The sequence below is a fragment of the Hydra viridissima genome, unplaced genomic scaffold (assembly GCF_058129835.1).
Source record: "Hydra viridissima isolate aposymbiotic clone 2 unplaced genomic scaffold, HvirCarnegie_v1 scaffold_15, whole genome shotgun sequence".
Lineage (NCBI taxonomy): Eukaryota > Metazoa > Cnidaria > Hydrozoa > Anthoathecata > Hydridae > Hydra > Hydra viridissima.
In genome coordinates, this window is record NW_028324314.1 from 7,513,521 (window position 1) to 7,532,719 (window position 19,199).

General features: G+C 27.2%; 2 protein-coding genes across 11 annotated transcripts in view; both read left to right on the plus strand.

The window, feature by feature from the left end:
• The first annotated feature begins 867 nt into the window (after positions 1-867).
• On the plus strand, positions 868-10,225 carry LOC149878444 (palmitoyltransferase ZDHHC3-like). The gene is made up of 7 exons (XM_090072740.1): positions 868-1,327; positions 5,887-6,056; positions 6,213-6,264; positions 7,458-7,539; positions 8,122-8,252; positions 8,665-8,711; positions 10,045-10,225. Exons 1-7 carry the CDS (start codon positions 971-973, stop codon positions 10,151-10,153), a joined length of 948 nt encoding a protein of 315 aa, XP_089928866.1. The 5' UTR covers positions 868-970; the 3' UTR covers positions 10,154-10,225.
• A 934-nt stretch (positions 10,226-11,159) lies between these two features.
• LOC149878445 (uncharacterized) overlaps positions 11,160-19,199 on the plus strand; it is a 29,620-nt gene continuing 21,580 nt past the window's right edge. For 6 of the 10 annotated variants that reach the window (XR_016447566.1, XR_016447569.1, XM_090072741.1 and 3 more), the window contains exons 1-9: positions 11,160-11,304; positions 11,444-11,512; positions 11,638-11,684; positions 12,014-12,071; positions 12,645-12,706; positions 12,860-12,924; positions 15,037-15,240; positions 18,820-18,866; positions 18,971-19,087. Coding sequence is in view for 6 of the 10 variants with exons in the window: in XM_090072741.1 (XP_089928867.1) it covers positions 11,281-11,304; positions 11,444-11,512; positions 11,638-11,684; positions 12,014-12,071; positions 12,645-12,706; positions 12,860-12,924; positions 15,037-15,240; positions 18,820-18,866; positions 18,971-19,087 (693 nt within the window). In the remaining 4 variants the exon portion in view is untranslated. The remainder of the gene's footprint in view (positions 11,305-11,443; positions 11,513-11,637; positions 11,685-12,013; positions 12,072-12,644; positions 12,707-12,859; positions 12,925-15,036; positions 15,241-18,819; positions 18,867-18,970; positions 19,088-19,199) is intronic. The other 4 variants (XR_016447568.1, XR_016447567.1, XM_090072742.1 and 1 more) reach the window with 1 other exon arrangement.

A 19,199-nucleotide genomic window follows, 5' to 3' on the forward strand; every position in this document is an offset into this window, starting at 1 on the left:
AGACTAGGTGACACAAAAGTTAGGTTATAAAAAGAACTCTAATACTTAGGGAAATTTGGCTAAGTATAATCGAAAGTCATGGGTAGTAAATTGGTAAAATATCAACACTTAAGTGTTGCCAGATAAATGTTTTTTTAAGAATCTAAGAAAAAAAAAGTAACAAAATTTTTTTTTTCTTTTCGAAAAAAAAAAACTTTACTATTTTTTTCGAAAAAGTACCCGTGCATCTCACTTGTCCGCGGTCCAACAACTATTTGATGCGCATTCTATTACCATTTCATATATACCTATCTTTCATCCGTTAGATGTTTTATCATTTGATGCGTAGTTTTTGAGATATTTTAGTTGCCTAACTTTCCCCTATGCTCAACTAGCCCCGTCCTACCCTACTTTTGAAAACTCGCATCGGCAGCATAATTTCCTGTAAAAGGATCAAACAACTCCTGGAGATAAAGTGAGAGTAAAAGTAATACAACCTTTCTTGAATGACATCATTTAAAATGTTTTTTTATTTTCAATTGTAAGCCTGACAGTACTCATGCCGAATGAAAAGCTTATCATAATCAAACCCATAAGTATGATTTATGAACCATGTTCTCCCAAATAAGAGCCAAGATTGAATTGTTTTAAACAACATTAAAGGTGTTGCTCATATAAGTCGAGTAGCTTATTAAACTGTTTCGCTTTTCCAAGACGTAGCTCATCTTTAATAATATAAGAAACTCAAGTATAGTTTTGTTTTAAATACATTACAAAATATTTACTTTTAAAGTCACATTTTTAATTTGCAGTAATAAAAAAGTCCGACTGATCAAGCTGGCAAGCATAAGTTTGTCTAAAAATTTTGAATTTATCTTTGTCGGCTAAATTTGCCGAGTTTTTGGTTAAAACTGTTTTGTAACATGGCGGATAGATGTCGCATAGCAGTATAAAATTATGTTGACAGTTTTTTCATAAAAGATGCTTTATTATGACTGAGTATATCAAAGTTGAAGACATAATTAGCAAAAATTTAGATTCTTATTCTAAAATAGTGGCAGAAGTTAGTAATAAGCAGACTGCTGATACAGCTGAAAGTACTGACACTACGAAAATGAAAGTTCAGTGCTGTCGTTGTAGACCTGATTGGTTTGTAGTTGACGGATTAGGAATTACGTGCTCTGGACTTACTTATATCCTAATTTTATTTGGTGAATTTGTTGTAATTGGTGTTATACTTCTTCCTTTTCTCCCTGGTTCTCCATGGAGTTACATTCACGCAGTATTGTTTAGCTGCTGTGCTATTTTAGCAGGTTGTTCTCATCTTCGAGCCATGACTACAAACCCTGTAAGTTTAATTATTGGCCGAAATATCAATTAGGCGATAATTATATAGTTGATTAATAAAATTATGTTACTGTGGTTTTAATGTACTTATTTTTAAAATGTTTCCTTTCTTCAAAACTTACATTAAATATCATTTCAAAGAAAAATTTTTAGTATCATAATGTAATATAGTAAAGATAACGTGATAATGTGGTCTTGAAACTAAATATTAATATAATTGCAACAAAATAAAGGTCGATAAAATTAATACAGGTTATATTTTTATTGGTAATGAATACAATCTATCAGGCTTCACAAGAGGAGAGTAGGAGGTGAGAGATTGTATTGAGATTATCTTGGAGTCTCCTTATTTGAATTTTTAAAATATGCAGTTAGCTTATCTATTGAAAACTTTCATAGATGTCCCAGATTATTAAACCCTGTAACTGTGAAAGCTACCAAAAGCCAACCTTAACTTGTATTTCAGATTCTCAATTTTCTTGACTTTCAGATTCAAACTATTTAACATCAAAATGAATTATGACAAGTTAACTTTGTATTCTCCAGTACTTCCCTAGGAGTTTTTCTTGTCCAAATTTGTCTTCAAAGAGTGTATATTCCCCAAGTTCAGAAGTATCATCTGCAAAAAAAGTTACATTAAATTAAACTAAAAACTGTATTTGATAAGTTTCATAGGATTGTAAGTTTGTAAATAATATTTATACTTTCTAACACTAACTCTAATGATAGTTTAATGAAATGGTCCATAGACCTTTTATAAAGTTACCTGATTTCTCAGGATTTCTCTTTTAGTGCATTTGAATCACCAAGATATAAGTCAATACAAAAAATTGCTAGGGGTATTACCTTTCCTAGTCCCTCCCTGTTTTCTAACACTAGTCATATCTATGACTGGTATTGAGAGTAGTGTTCATATCATAGGACTAGTACTAGTGATTTGAGAACAAAGATAAAATAAAAATCACGATAAAAACTTTCCATTGTAAATATAGAGTTTTGAGACTGAAATTTTTAGTTAAATAGTTTTTAGCAAGTTTTCTAAAATAATTATTTTGAAATAATATCAACTTAATAGATTTACACAGATAGTAGTTGAATAATAGATACTCAACTGAATAATTCCCATTACAACAGATAGTAGTCTCTGACTTTGTACGTAGTTTTTTGATTACTGAATATCTTTTGGAATTTAACATTGAATCAGTAATTTATATGGCCAAAAATGCATCCATATAGAAACAGTGATCTAATAGGCAAGTTTTCTGATTTCAAAAATTGCTTTCATGACAAATCAAATCTCAAAATGAAGGTCAACACCAGCTTGCATAAAATTCTGCTTGCATTTAAGATGGTTTAAAAGCAATGTTTAAAAGGTTTTCGTGTAGTAATAAAGGCAGTGGATAAAATTTGCCCCTAAACATAAGGGAAGCTTACTTTATTGTCCTTTTAATCTATGACTATGACAACATTTCTCAATAAATTTTCTGGTTTTAAATTTATATTTTTATAAATATGGAATACTGATTCCTATAAAAATACATATATTGTTTATAATTATAGTCTTTTTTTAACACTCTAGCTATGTGAGGTGCTTAAGGCCTTGGTATTCTATAGGCTTGTTAGAATAGAAACAATTTTCTATTCAGTAGATGGATGCTTTGGAATATTACAAGATGTTTTTTTTTAATCTGACATAATAACCACAGTAAAAATGTCATCAGAGTTAGTCATATGTGCATTTCTTTAATACACTGTTGAGTTATGGTATTAAACGATAAGAAATGGCACATTATGAGCTTTTGTTTTAGTTGGTTTTTATAATCTCCTTTGCATAATTTCCTGGTTTGAATTTTTGCTGTTATTTAAAATATAACTTGTAGGTAAGGTAAAGTATAATAACTAAATAAAATGGCATATCCCATCATCATGAGTTCAGAATTTTTCACTTGCTGTTTATGTTCCTAGATATTTGATAAGACTAATTTATTGTATGTAATATATTATTTCTAATTAAATATAAATTTTGATGTAGAAAAATATACTCTTTCATTTGATGCTGTTAGTTCCATATCTGCTTTTTTAGGTCTAAATACCTAAAAAGTTGACAGAGACTGATCTTCAACATCCAATATAGAGTAGCTATATGAAATGATATTTAATTTAAATAACACGGTTTAGTTTCCTTTCACAAATTGCCTATCTAATTACATTTAAAAATAAATAATTAGGATTTTCTGCATTAAAGTTTTTTAAATTAGATTAAATGAACTTAGATTTAATGTTTTTCAATAAATTTTTTTTTTTTTTTTTTAAATAAGTTTCATATTGAAATACTGTGAAGTAGAATGAGTAGATCACTTAGATAAGTAGATCAATAGATAGGTAAGAAAGTCTGAATAAAAAATTTTTTTTTTTTCAAGTAAACTGGGAACAAATTTGGTTAAGAAACTATAAAATAAGCATAAGTTTTACCATTCCTTATACAGTGGTTTTCATAAATTTAGACGCACTCATTTTTTTTTTTTACATATATGTAAGAAAATGCTTAAAATAAAAATAAAATAAAAGTGCTACCGCTATGTTTGGTATATAAATTAGTAGAGAAAGTGAAATTATTATAGAGTACCTTAATTTTTTTTACAGGATGTTTATTATTCATTTTATACCAATTAACACAAAAAAGTTAATTGATAAGCTTGATTTTATTTTATTCATAAATTTAGGTGCACAATCAAAAAAGTCTTATACCTTGTTAGTTGATAGTTAGTAATTTTTTTCCATATTTCTCATTAATAGGCCTAAATTAATTGATTTTGTCAAAAAAACTTGTATAAGTATAACTTACCTGGATTTAGTTAATCATTATTTAACAAGTAAACAAAAGTTAAGTTAGTTTTGCACTAAAAAGACGCGAAAAATGGGCAAAAGACGTATCACTCAAGCTGAAAGATGGCAAATCATTGCTCACATCAAAGAAGGAACCAAAAGTAATAGAGAAATCGCCAGGTTAATTGGAGTCTCTGAGAAATGCATTCGGACAACGAAGCAAAACTTTCTTCACACTGGTGGTGCCAGCGAGAAAGCGAGGCCAGGTAGACCCTTGTCAACCACCAGAAAGGACAATAGTGCCCTTTTTAGAGCTGTCAGAGCTAATCCAAGAATTAGTTACAAAGAATTGAACATAGAATTCAATACAACGCAAAATACATCTATTTCTAAAAGCACAGTCCGTCGAATACTTATCAAATACAAGATTGGAGTCTACTCTGCTTTGAAGAAACCGCTCTTGCGTCCATATGATAAACAAAGGAGACTAAAATGGTGTCGTGAAAGAAGGTATTGGACAATAGAACAATGGAAAAACATTACGTGGAGTAATGAGAGTAACTTTGAGCTCATCAATCGCAAATCTAACATAACAGTCAAAAGAATGGCTCACGAAAAGTATTACGCCAGGTACATTAGACTGACTGTGCAAAGTGGAGGAGGCTTGATAGGAATCTGGTCATGCTTCAATTACAAAGGTGTTGGTATGTGCCAAACATACACCGAAAGAATCAACTCCAGAATATACGTAGAAGTACTGGAAAACAAACTAATTCCATCAAATGACCTGCTTATGCTCAATGATAAACCATGGAAACTTCAACAAGATGGCGCTACTGCACATACTGCATACTATACAATGGAGTGGTTTAACGATAATAATATCAAGACAACACCGTGGCCTCCATACTCACCTGATTTGAACCCAATTGAAAACATTTGGGCTTGGATTGACTGTGAATTGGCAAAGGTTCAAACTTCCACACTTGGCCAGCTGAAGGACGTCCTTAAGGAGACCTGGTATAAGGTCCCAGAAGCGATGAGCAAAAATCTTGTTGAGTCTATGCCTAGAAGAGTTCTTAGTTGTATTTAAGCAAAAGGTGGATACACAAAATAGTGATTGGTTCATAAATTATGCCTCCTAATGTATCGTGCGTCTACAATTTTTTTTGTCTTATTTTTTTAATACAATGTAGTTGTACCTAATTATTACTTAGTGTTTGCATTTTTTTTGTAAATTTTTTAAAAATTTTGTATTCTGTATGTATTTATCTAATAAATAGAAAAAAAACTAAACCAAAATCTTTTTTCGTTATTGTTTTATTGTTAAAAAACTAAAAATTAAGTTCTCAAATATGAGTGCGTCTAAATTTATGAAAACCACTGTATCTGGAGCAAAGTTTTTCCTACCAAATCATAGCATTAAGGAGAAAAAAAGTCTCAAATAATAGCAAAATATTGGTTCATCAATATTCATGACTTCATTATCTGTTTTTGATTTGAAATTTATAATGGATTTTAATGCCATTATTGATCCTCAATTAACAAATAAATCCCTTTTTTAGTTTACACGAAGTTTGAAGTTTTCTTTTCTAATTTTAAATCAAGAAAAATTAATTATGATACACCTGTTTTTTTTTTTTTTTTTTTTCAATGGTTTGTTACCACAATACAACAAAAATATTATTACTTAAATGTATTTTCTTTTTTTTTTTTTTTTTTTTTTTTTTGTAGGGAACTATACCTAAAGGAAACTTTACAGATGAAAATGTAAAACATTTAGGCTTAAAGTCTGGTGATGTTGTCATTCGTTGTACACGGTGCGAATGCATTAAGACAGAGCGTGCACACCACTGTAGTACTTGTCAACGTTGTATAAGAAAAATGGATCATCACTGTCCATGGTATTTTTGTTTATGTAGTATTTTAACTTTTTTTACTTGATTTTTTTTTTAGTAAAATATTTTTTCATGTTATATATCAGTTGTATCATTTTTGTGTGATTTATCATTTGTTAACAGTTATTGTTGATTATTTAAAATTTTTCTACATGTTTCTAGGATCAATAATTGTGTTGGAGAATTCAACCAAAAGTATTTTGTTCTATTTACTGTGAGTTTTTTTTTGTGGTACAAATCAATCAGTTGCAAAGCTCTAACAAACATGAAGTATGAATAAAATCCTATTTAAATCATCTTTTTAAGTAATTACACTTAAAAAATGTGATTACTTCTGTAAGACAATCCTGAAAAATTTAGAGTTTTAGAGTAGCGTATACAAATAACTACTCCAATATTCAGTGTAAAATCTCAAATCTGGCGTATATGCACAATTTTTAAAATTTGTTCCTATAAAAAGTTCTAAAGATGGGGTGTAGGCATTGAAATCATAGCTAACTCAACTATCATCTCTCTGGATAAAGCTAAAAAAACATCTTTAGATATTTGCGAACTGAAGTGTTGCAACATAGATTTCTGAATAAATTTTTTGTGCCAAATTGCTTGTGACTAAGGATCTGTGTCATGAATTGAAATGAAATCTTTTAATATTTTTTAGCAAGACTTAGCAAGAAAAGAAAAGACTGAGTGACACAAGATATTTCAGTCTTGTCTTGTAAAGGTTTGAATCAATCAAGACTAACTTAAGTAATAACAAGACTCTTCTTGTTATTGATTTTTAACAACACTAATTTTATTCTAGAAGATCAGAGAAATAATTGCAAGACAATAAACTCAAATTTTAACTTTGTGCTATGTGAATGTCACCACAACAAAAGCTTTTGAATGTTAGTGTGCACATCACCAAAAGAAATATTTAATTTTATTGTTTTAGTATCTTAGTATAAGTAGATCAGCTTTTAAACCAAAGACAGAGCGTAAATGTAAACAATGAAATAATCATTATTATTAGTTGATCACCATCATTCAACAAACTGTTAAGGTTTGTAAGTTTTTCAGTAAGAGATTCTTCTAATTAATCAAGGATATCTCTCGGCACCTGGTAACATTAACAAAGCATATCACAAGCATTTAGAAACATTTCAAAGCACAATACTCAAATAAATTTTTGTAAATTCAAAAATCAAAAAAAATTTGAGTAAATACTTATACTGAAAAAAGTGTACAAAATTTGGAGTAAATTTACACAAATGTTTGGAGTAATTTTTTTTTAAGAATCCATCTTTTTTTTTCAATTGATAAAATGGTGTAAAAAAATTGTGATTTCTGCATAATTTTACGCTGAAAAAATATTTTTAAGATCTATCCCTGGTTTGTTATTTAAGTTTTTTTTAATTGATCTTTTAGTTTTATATTATGACATTGTCTGCTTATGCAATGGCTCTGGCTATTCATTATGTCTTTAAATGTTCTGATAATGACTGGAAAGGTGAGAGATACTCAAATATTTGTTGAAAACTTATGAATTCAATTAAAAAGATTTCAAAATGTTTCTTATTTTACAGGATTAACTTTCTGAATATTTTTCAAAAATTTAAACACTTAGTCGTGGGCTCATATTGTTTTCTACTGCTATTTCCAAAAACAGTAGCAAACAATATGAGGGAAACCATTAAAAGGTCAAGTAAAAACATTGAAATAAAGAAATCAAGGTTAAGTTGTAGAATAATAGTGAGTAATAATGACAAAAATATTTATACAGCTTTCAGAATTTATAATTGGCTAAGAATATTTTCTAAATGACTAATGCTTAAATATTGCTATTCATGGCTATAAAGTAGCTGTTTACCAATTTCACACTTCCACCCCTCCCCCCTCCCCCTACTCCTTTTTTTTTTTTTTTTCCTCTTTTTATATGAGCTTACTTTTATTTAATTTTTTGCCAAGGGCAATAAAAATTGTTAAGTTAGTTTGACTATCACTAATGCCAGAATCAATATTTTGTTGAATTGATGACCTCTTGTTTTATAAACTATAATTTATTTTTAAATGTTTTTCTTTTCTTTTTTAGGTTGTACAATATTTTCACCTCCGACTACAATTATTTTTATTGTGTTTCTCCTCTTTGAAGGGTTATTATTTGGCTTATTCACTTTGATTATGTTCTGTACACAAATAAATTCTGTAATGCATGATGAAACTGTAAGTATTTGATATTTATAAAAATTTCTTAAGTTTTACTTCAGAAATTCATTGTCACATTGTGTTCAAAATCTTTTGTTGTTGTTGTTGTCAAGCACAGCAATAACAAATAAATACAACAAAAGAGGTTTTGAATTATTAACTTATAAAGTTTTCTAAAATTAAAAAGCTATTTTTTCTAAATATCTTTGATTTTAAGTACCTACTCATACTTCAAAGAAGTATGAGTAGGTACTTAAAATCATATGTTTAAAGTATGAGCAGAGGTCTTGTCCCTATGCTTCAATATAAAATAAAAAAATGCCTTTGTTTCCAAAGTAATGATAATTGTAAAATTCAAAAATAATAATAAATTGTTTTTTTAATAGCTACAGAGGAAATCTGATTCTTAAAAATTATGTTTTTACTACAGGGAATCGAGCATTTAAAAAAAGAAGCACATGAAAAGCAAGGAAATTGGTCAGCCTATTATTTTATACTGAAGTTTTTTATACATACAGTAGTGTGCAAAAGTTTAGAAACACCAAATTTTTTGCAGTTTTTAAATCATAACTTTATCAAATCAGCTGAATTTCATAAACTTTATCAAATCAGCTGATATTTTTATGAAATATTCTTTTTGTTAATTCAACTCATTATACAAACTGCAAAAATAAAAAATTATAACCGTTAATTAAAATTTAATCTTTTTTTAAAAAGGCTCCTGTGCAAATTTTTAGAAACAATTGAATTTTGATGAAAGTTTATTTCAAAAATTAAAATGTCAATGTTTGTAGTGTTTCTAAACTTAATATATATATATATATATATATATATATATATATATATATATATATATATATATATATTATTGTTTGAAATATTTACTATTAAATAATACAGAAGAAATATCAGTAATGTTAATGATTGATATTTGTGATTGAGGAGGCCAAATCATTCTTTCAATTATTTTATCATTTTCTAATTCACTTAAATGATTTCTAGAAAGTTTTGAGGAATGTTTTGGGTCATTATCTTCTTGAAAAATGAATGGTTCTCCAATTATCAGACTTCCTGAAAGATTGGGATAATTTTTTAAAATGCCAAAACAAACTTCTTTCATCATTATTCTCTATATTTTAGCAATATCATCAGTGTTGTTACAACCAAAACAAATCCACACCATGACACTACCTCCAATATATTTTACAGTTGACAACACATACTCTTTTATCATACCTTCACCAACTTCTCTTTAAACAAATACTTTTCTCTATAAACCAAAAGTTTGCAACTTTGACTTACTAGTCCAAAAAACATGTTTCCAGTCATCAACAGTTTTATTCATACTATTCATACTATTTGTAATATGTATGGCTGTTAATATTTCTTGTACCATAACTTATTATACCATTCTTGTACCATAACAATTATACCATAACTTAACTTTTTGAAGTTTAATACAAACAAATCATTAAATGTTTATGTTTCTCAGTGTCTATAATCTTAACACAAAAATTGAAAGATTTTTGTTTCAGCATTATTTTATTTAAATTACCTATCTGTCTTTACATCACCATAATTTACCAATATTACAAAAATAATAAAAAAAAAATTTATATAAAATTTAAGCATTTTTTAAAAAATCTCTGTCATTTGAATATTTATGAGTAGAAGTGTCTATGCATTATTGTGCAAGTTTTTACAAAAAATGCAAAAAAATACTTTATTCTTTATTTTTCTTTTTTTATTAAATAAAACTTTTGTTACAAATAAGAAAGTATGAGATTTTTATTTTGCTTTTTCTTTACAGGAAAGATCGTATGAAAGACACTTTTGGTGGAGACTTTGGGATTTCTTGGTTCTCCCCGTTTTCCTCCTTACCTTATCATCGCAAAAAGCAAGAGTTTTATGAAGTCTAATTGATGTCCTTCACCTTTTTTATTCTTTTCTTATTACCCATTTTTAAAGTAAATTCCTAGATCTTTATAGAAGAATCAATTTCTAGTAGTGTTTTTGAAAAAATATTTATAACTCATAAGTACTATATTCTTCTTTAATCAAGTCTCACTTAATACTTATTTGTTAGTCTATTGTTTAAAATACAAGCGTCATAAGATTTATTTAAACAACTTTGTTTTGTAATGACCTCAATTTTCTTCTATTATTTAGATAATATCAATGCTTTTAATTAACTATAGCTCCAATATTTATTTCTGTTATATAGATCCAAGTATGTATAAATATTTTTCATGTTAAAGTCTTCTGTTTCATATTTTGTTAAAATTATTTTTTCTGTTTAAAGTTTTCACATAAAATTTGAACTTTGTTGATTAAAAGGAGAATATAATTGTGTTTTTAGGTTTTAAGAGCCTTTGTATGCAATAATTAATTTTTTAACAATAAGTATTGGTTTAAGAAGAGGTGTGGAAATGTTTAGAAACTGATATTTGTAGTGTGCAATACCAATAGGCAATTTTGTAAATATGTTTGGTAAATTTGAAATACACATTTTAGAAAAAACACTATTCTTTTTGGATTCTTCTTTTTTTTTTTTTTTTTATTTATGGTTACTTCTTTTTATTTACCAGTTTAAATCTCCAATTAAATATTTTAAAGCTCCCAACTGGTTTCAGTTTATTATATAATTGTTTTACTATTTGAGCATAGTTGAACAGATATTATTACAGAAAATGAGAGAAGATATAACTGAGTATAATTTTGTTATCAGTTTTGAAAATATCATGTATTTGTATATGAGTTGTATTCTTTTTATTAACCATCAAAAACTCAGCATCTTTTAAATATTACCAAAAATGTTATTGATGTTAAAATTAATACAAATGAATTTGTTTAAATTATTTTTGCTTGTTTAATCTTCTAACTTACTTGCTTATTTCTAGTAAGAGTAAATAGTTTTTGTTTAGTTTGTAGACTAGAAAGTCTATCTAGATTTTATGATTGCTTAAGTGAAAAAAAAAAAAGTTGTTTGAATGATGTAAGAAGCTGCAGGATTTTTAAAGACTTTTCAGCTGCTTTGTTTTCCAAGATGACCTATTTCGAAAATACTTCGGTAAATCTTTTATATTAGATGAAAATATTTCACTATAATACTTACTAGTATCATTTAGTTTTTCATTTTTTACCATTTTCATTTTTTCACTGTTATCTGCATAGTTATTTTTTGTAAATATATTGTTAAATTTTTTAAGAAAAGAAAGTTTAGTGCAGAGAATTGGAGAATATTTGATGAACTCAGAGAAGAAAAACGAAAACTTCAAGCAAGTTGTTGAATTTTTTACCAATTACAAAAAGTGCAATTTTTAAAAAGAGACAACAAAATTTTTCAGGAAAATTTTCTCCATTTTTTTTTAAACAAGTTTTATTCTTCTAGTTCTAACTTTAGGTATTTAACACTTCAGATTTGATTGAAGAAGGAAGCGAAACTTTAAGGTAAAAAGCTGTAGCATCTTTGTTTTATTCATCATTCTTATTGATATCTGCTTTTCCCATTTCAATAAATATGGGGTTGCAAAGTTGGAGGTAAATTAGTGCAGTGTCTTCAAAAGCAGAGAGCAATTGCCTAAGGTACTGCAACACTGGAAATCGATATCTGGAGTTTAATTCTGATACACTGTTTTATTATTAGTTTATGTTATGTCAAGGTGTGTATTAAACACTTTACACTTAAGTTCAATTGAAATTTAAATTCCATATCTGATTTGGTTCTTCAAAATTAATATAATATGATTATTTCTTAAATAACCTTTTTTAAATTTTAGCTTACTTTCTTTATGTCGCTATGCTGAGAATTCTAAGGATAGTTCTCTAATTGTTTCAGTAAGACTAAGTTTAATTTTTACTAAAATTTTTTATTTATTAGTTTTTTAATTAATTTTAGTATTAATTATATATTAGTTTTTTGTTAACCATTATTCTAATCCAAGCTAGAAAATGTTTTCTCTTTTTAATAAAGATCATTTTGTTATCATTTCAAAACCATAAATCTGTTGATGAGTAGAATCACACTGAAAATAAATGTTTCTTACCACCTTAAAAGAAACACAGTAAAAACATTTATTTTGGAAATGATTACCTGTACTGCATAGTAACATGGTGTTAAAAAATAAATTACAAGCAAATAAAACTTTTTTGTTAAAAATTAATATTTTGGAGATGTAGGTATACAACTGAAGATTTACCAAAATTGTTTATTTTAGTAAGTTAATTATCTTATACAGATACAAAATGGGTGTTATTTCCTAGAAAGTTGGAAGACTTATAATAAGAGATTTCACATAAGGTTATATGTATGCTTTAAAAAAGACCAGAAATAAATCATTCTCTTGATTGACTCTTTTTGATAGATAGAAAATGATTGTTGGGTTGTTTTAGATTTGTTTTTAACATTAGGAAGGACAAAAAGTTGTTGAAAAATACTGCATTGGCTCCTCTCTAAATTGTTGTCAACAAAGGTTTGTTTAAAGCATTTTATATAAACTTATGCATCTTTTAAAATGTAGGAATGAATTGTATTTCCATAAGATTGGAGTAACACTTCAATCTTATGGAAATACAAACAATGATTTTTGTATAGAAATTGTGTAATGATGAAACCTTTTTTTTAGTTTTTTATGTGGTATTGGTGTTAGTGACAAACAGCTAAAAGAGATTCCTCATGAAGAGAGTAATGGTTATTTTTCTCTTCTATAAATACTTCTTGTATTTTTTTAAAAATAAATTCTAATCAAACTATGACAGAACTTCTGTTAAAGCAAAAGTTTGAATTTTTATCATTTGACTCTTTGCTTTGAATCAAATGATAAAAATTCTTATGATAAGGTGTGAAGTTTTTGTATTAGTGCTTTTCAAACTTTGGATTACTATAAAACTGTTTTGTAATAAGAGTAGAAAGCAAAATTAAAGAAAAAACACAATTGTGGATTATCACCAATGTGGTTGTTTTCTAAAACTGGTATTAGTATGAACTGCATTAAGTGTGAATTTTAAGTTATAGAAAGCATATCTCAGAAGAGGTTCTGGAAAGTGCATATGGTTGTTGAAATTAACATTCAGTCTCAATAATTTTCTAAATAGTTAACAATTTTAAAACCAAATGTGTTATTTAATAGAACATTTAGTGGACTGCAGAATTTATTTTATTTGACAATTGAAAACATTCTTTCAAAATTTCAGTGAAGGATTTTGAAATCAAATCATATAATTGAACTTTCAAAATTAATTTTATCAATAAATTTGTGTGAAAAAATTTATTCAGAAAATTTTAAAAAAGTTTTAAAAAATAATATATATTTAACTATTAAGTTCTTTGTTCTAAGTATAAAAAGTTTTTAAGATAACTAATAGAAACATTTTCACTGATTCATAATTTGATTGTCTGAGACTGGAAACGTGAAAAATATTGATTATGTATAATACATAGATATAGTTTATTTATAATAGAAATTTCATAAAAAGGTCATAATATAAAATTTAAATTTCATATTAAAATTAAATATTTATTGAAAGTTTTTGGAAAGTAGTTGTCTAATGTTAAACAGAATATTTATACAGTAAGTTTTTAGGAATAAACAGTTTAACAGTGATCAATAGTTAATAATTTTAACTTTGAGATTAACAATTGCACTTAGCAAAAATTGTTTTTGTCCTTCTTAACTTAATAGTGTCATTGAAATATTGAATCATAGTAGTTCCTAGCTCATGGCAATTATTGATACAGGCTCCTACTGTTTCAGATGACTTTTCAAACCAAGTGTCTACATGGGAACTGTGATAAAATTGGATTCAATAATTGTTGCTTCAAAAAATGTTCTAAAGGAAAATAAGTCTCGAACACTGCAAGGAAGATCTAGGCTTTGGTCGGACTTAATTGTTACTACTAATTTTATTTTTCAGTTATGATGAAAAAGTGTGCTGTTGCTAGCTCTGGACCCAAATACTATGAATGCTGCAGTTTTATTTTGAATCTAATTGTTTGTATAGTGTTGTCATCATATTTCTAAAGTCTCTGGATTATTCAAATATCATTAACTGGGGCATCAGCATTGTTTCTGCTAGTAAACCATGAATGGATGCAGATAAAGACAGCAAAACAATAAACCTTTTAATGTTTGTAACTTGCATGCTGTAAAATAAAATTTGTTTTTGTAATTGTATTATATTTTCATTTTTAACAAATAAAAGATTTTACCATCCAAAGTGCACTGTGAAACCCAGCTGAAGAACTTACCCTATTGGGCTAAAAGTTTATAGACTGCCTAATTGTTCTTCCAAAGAGGCATTTTAGAAGGTTACAGAAAACCTTTTGCTTTTAAAAAAATCTTGTTTTTTTGGACATACAAAACAAGTGAGTTTAAATAAAAAAAGATCTTGTAACTGTTATGCAATTTTTTAAAGTGTAAATTAATTTAAGTAAAAGTTAATACTTCAAAAATTGTTAAAGTTTTAAGTAATCATTTGAATTTATTTGTCTTATCTATTTTAAATATTGGGAGAAAGTAATCAATAACTTTCTCCTGATGTTTAAAATAGATAAAACAAATTCATTCTTATCTGACAAAATGCATTATTATGATAATAATTTGAAGACCAGCATGTATGGTATCTTTACTTTAAAAAAATTTAATTGAAGTAAGAGTTCTTTTTTTTTTCTGTCTCTTTCAATTAAATCAAAATTATCCACAGTTTCAAATGATAAAAGTAGAGTTTTCTACAAAGCACTGAATTCCGTTAAGCACTAAATCTCTTGTTAAGTTTTAACACTTTTTGTGATATTTTTATTTAGATAGCTTCATAAATAGACATTCTTCAATGGAAACCTCAAGAAATAAAACCTTTACTAGCAAAAAACCACTGTTAATTAATAAAGTTTCTTTATTGTCTTTTCCTGAAAATGACGAAGAGACTTTTGGCAATTTTATTCCACCTGCTTTGAAAAGTTTGCTTCGCTGCTTGTTAAGTATCAAAAAGTTACAGAAGTTTCTTAAAGGTTTGCTGTTTTTAATTCATCTTGTATTTCTTTAACTAATGCATGATTATTAATTTGTAATGTAATGTTAACTTGAATTTAGAAAATTTTTTTTTTTTTTAAAAAAGGACATGTTTTTTAGACAGGAAAGCCTTCTTATAATAAAGTATATGGGTAGTTCTATGATTAACTGATGTAAAAGATGCAGAAAAATAATGCAATATCTAAAGAGAAAAGTGACTAAAAATAAAAGTAAAAACACTGTATTATCCAGTAAATTGATCTTGTCTAATTCTAAAAGTTTGTTTTAATGTAATTTGAAGAGACCCAAGTTATTGCAATAAAGTTCACTTCACTGATGTAATGCAGAAGAAAAATAAATATAGAATTCCAAGAAAAAAAAATAGAATTTGAAATGAAATTTCTCTGAAAGTGATTGATGGAGTGAAATGAAAGTTTTAGGAAGACTGAAAAAGTTATTAATCTTTCAAATATATCTAAATTTTTCTTTTAAAAAAAAACAAATTAAGGTAAAAAATAAAAAAAACATGTGAGAACCTTATAATTCAATGACATAACATAACTGGCATGACATGTGATTTTTAGAAGAAAAACATTCAAATTTTTACATAAATCCTTGGTTTTTTAGTGAAAGTTTTGACATTTGAAATTCTTTTTTATTCTGACAGCTTTCTAATGGGGACAATTACTGTATTTGGATAGTAGTACCTTCAAATTGTAGACGCTTTGATCTGGGTGGGAGTGTCATTGAGCTACTGACCAGCAGCTGTAAAGTTCAAAGGTGTATTGGGTTTAACCAGCTTTTTACCTGTTGTTTGTTTGGTCCACTTCAAACGAGTGTTTCTCATTCAAATTTAATTGGCCGATCTGACAAGTTAGGTAGTCACAGTTTTGATTGCTGGTTTAAACTCTGATGGGGATGGGCATGAAGTTATACAATTTGGAGAAAGTGATATCCCTGCCTTCATCTTTTCTTCTGAAGATGGTGCAACAGGTTTTACAAATATCTTGGGAAACTCTTGCATCCCAAATGTCAAAGTTTCATAAATTTGAAAAGTTTAACCTGCTTAAAATGCTGTTAACTGCATGAAGCACTTTTTAAGACAAAGCATGCAAATTACTTTTTTATTTTACTCATGTTCTCTGGCAATATTCAGCATTTTGAAATAGACACAAAGATAGTTGTAAAAGTAAAAAACATGGCTGAAAAATTAGAGTGAATAAAATGAACCCCCTCCAAAAAAAAACAGCCAAAAAAATAAAACAGCTGAAAAAATGATGAAAATTGTGAAATGCTTTCTTACCTGTATGTTTTTTTTCTTGATTTTCTCTTGTAAAATGAAATGTCAAATTAATAGGTATCTAGTTTCATTTTTTCAGAAATTTTTTTATTCTTATTTTTTCTTAATTTTTGTGTTGAAACAATTTCATGCAAACCTTGATATATATATTAAATAATTTACAGATTTCACTAAGCAACAATAGTAGTAAACAACTTTTGAAGCAATAGCTTCAAAAAGATGCAAAAAAGGGAAAATCTCAATATTATTGTTTTGTAAAAAAAAAAAAAAAAAGCTTTTTTCCTGGTTTTCTTCTTTGCATATGGTCATCTTTCTAACTCAGATCAACTCACTGGTGCAAACTGGACAGTTTTTGAACACAAAGTTACCCATTTTAATCAAAAGTACAATTTTTGAACGCATTTTTAGTGGTTTTAAATGGTTTTCTCAACATAAATTTTCTATAACTTATGTAATTGAAAAATAACATTAATAAAAGTTGCTGTCAGTTCCTATAGAACTTATATAACATTGGCTAGGTCAACATACTGTATAATAGTGTTGTCACAGAAAATGAGTTGAGGCAAAAGTGTCAAAATTTGAACATAGAGGGTTACAATCCCACAAATTTTCATTGAAGTGCTAATTATTTCAGGAATTTTATGATAATTTTTTTCTTTCACATGAGTAGGTCTAAAAAATGTATAAACCAAAATTTCAAAGCCAATTTATTTCCAAGGTTGTAATAGATTTCAAAATTACCAATACAGGATGTGGATACATGTCTACAAACACTCTATATAGATGGCGCTCTCGGTTCAGCTACTTGGGCTCTATCCCCAAAATAATAACAATGTGGACTTGTTGCTTAAGTTTCTTTTTGTGGCAATAGATAGCAATAAAGTCTTTTACATTTGGTTAAAAAATAGTTGACAACATTTGCGTCATCACAAAAATAGTTGAAAACATTTGAAGCTATATTTCTACTCAAATTTTAAATTGTGTTTTAATTTTTGAGTTTTCACATCATGTCTTGTGGTAAACAGAGAGTAGAAGTTCATGACATTGACCAACGTTGATTGGTAATGTTTTTAAAACTTTCTTTGTTATATTTCCTTTAAGTTGCGCTATAGAAAGTGCTGATGTATTGAGTACCATTTTAGCATGAAGATTTCTTTTCATCATTTCAACTGCTCTTGCTTGCTGATGTGTTAGTACCTCAGAGTTTTGAATGCTGCTTATAAGCTCTCAAATGCGCTGTAGCCATGCTTTTCTTTTGCTCAGGATTTTGCTCTCTACAACTATTCTACCATTTAGCTTTTTGAGTTTGATGTTCTGAAAAGGATTTGGCAATAATTCATGAAGTATTTATTCATTATAGGTTTTGTTTCATCTTACCTGACATATTTACATTCAGTTTGTTTGTTTTTATTGTGTAGACTAAAGAACTTGAAAAACTTTGTTTGTGGAATTTAACCAAACTCAAAATTCTCATGTGAAAACACAAAACATATGATGTAAAAAAAAAGTTTTTTACAATATTCTTTCTTCAAAAGTTAATTTTTTAAAGATTTCTTTTAAAATCATGAGATCATTATTATGAATCCTTAGAATTTTTGAAAACCATCTTATGCTTTACATTAAAAGAAGACTTTATGTTCTAGTTCACTGATGTAACAGCTATTACTAAATTTTTCTCTGTGAAAATTTGTTGCAAAAATACATTTCAGTAAAAAGTTAAGTGAATAATCTGGCTTTACATTTGAAGTATCAGACATAATTGTTAAAAATTGTTAAAATTTACATTTTCTTGATGAAATTTTTTTTCCCTGTGATCCACCATATTACTTTTTTCTTTTATTAATTTTTTGTTAATTTCTACTGTGATTTGTAATGGTATTCATATATGAGTAAGAGGCAAAATATGAGGCATGTTTTCCTAAATGGTTGAACTCTTTTTCTTTCTTGTCATCTTATTAAAAAAACAAAATGCTTGCATTTAAAAAATTAATTCTTTCTTACCTGGAACTAACTGTATCTATTCTAAAATTCCCCAAAATAGTGTAGCTACTAAATGTAGGTTAAAATTTTCAAGAAATGCTCATCCATATTTAATAGTTACACTATTTGTAAGTATCACCCTTTTTATTTTTTTTCTATTATAAAAAAAAATTTTTTTCAAAAACTAATTTATCAATTATTTATCAATTATTTATCAATTTTTAATTTATTGTAATTTGAGTTATCAAAGTTTTTTGAAATATGCAATAATGCAATCATCAAAATATTTACTTTTTAGATATTAATAAAGAATTACCAATAAATCAAAGAAAAGACATAATAGAGGTTGTTTTTTATATCTGTCATAAAACACTTTTATCTTGCTTTAAAAATTTTGTTATACATAAAACAAATTCATTTCGAATAAGATAATATTTTTTTTTTTTTAGCACTTTCCCACTATTTCATTCTTTCTGGATGCTTACAATGTGATTAAAAAAAAGTATGGTGCTATGAAGCATTTTAAAATTAGGTTTGAAGCTGATGAACTTTCTTTACTTGAGGAAGTGAGTTTTCTCAGTCTTAAATTTTTGATTGGAAATTTTCTTAATGCATAGAACAATGGCATTTAATTGTGTTTTGTTCTGAATATTTACAACTGTTTTCTTTTTCTTTCCA

Bases quoted from the DNA above. Each gene is read 5' to 3' on its own strand.
- LOC149878444 (XM_090072740.1), top strand. From the start codon at position 971: ATGACTGAGTATATCAAAGTTGAAGACATAATTAGCAAAAATTTAGAT. The intron at 6,265-7,457 runs GTGAGTTTTTTT...TTGATCTTTTAG, and splicing joins AGTATTTTGTTCTATTTACT to TTTTATATTATGACATTGTC. The intron at 8,712-10,044 runs GTCAGCCTATTA...TTTTCTTTACAG, and splicing joins CATGAAAAGCAAGGAAATTG to GAAAGATCGTATGAAAGACA.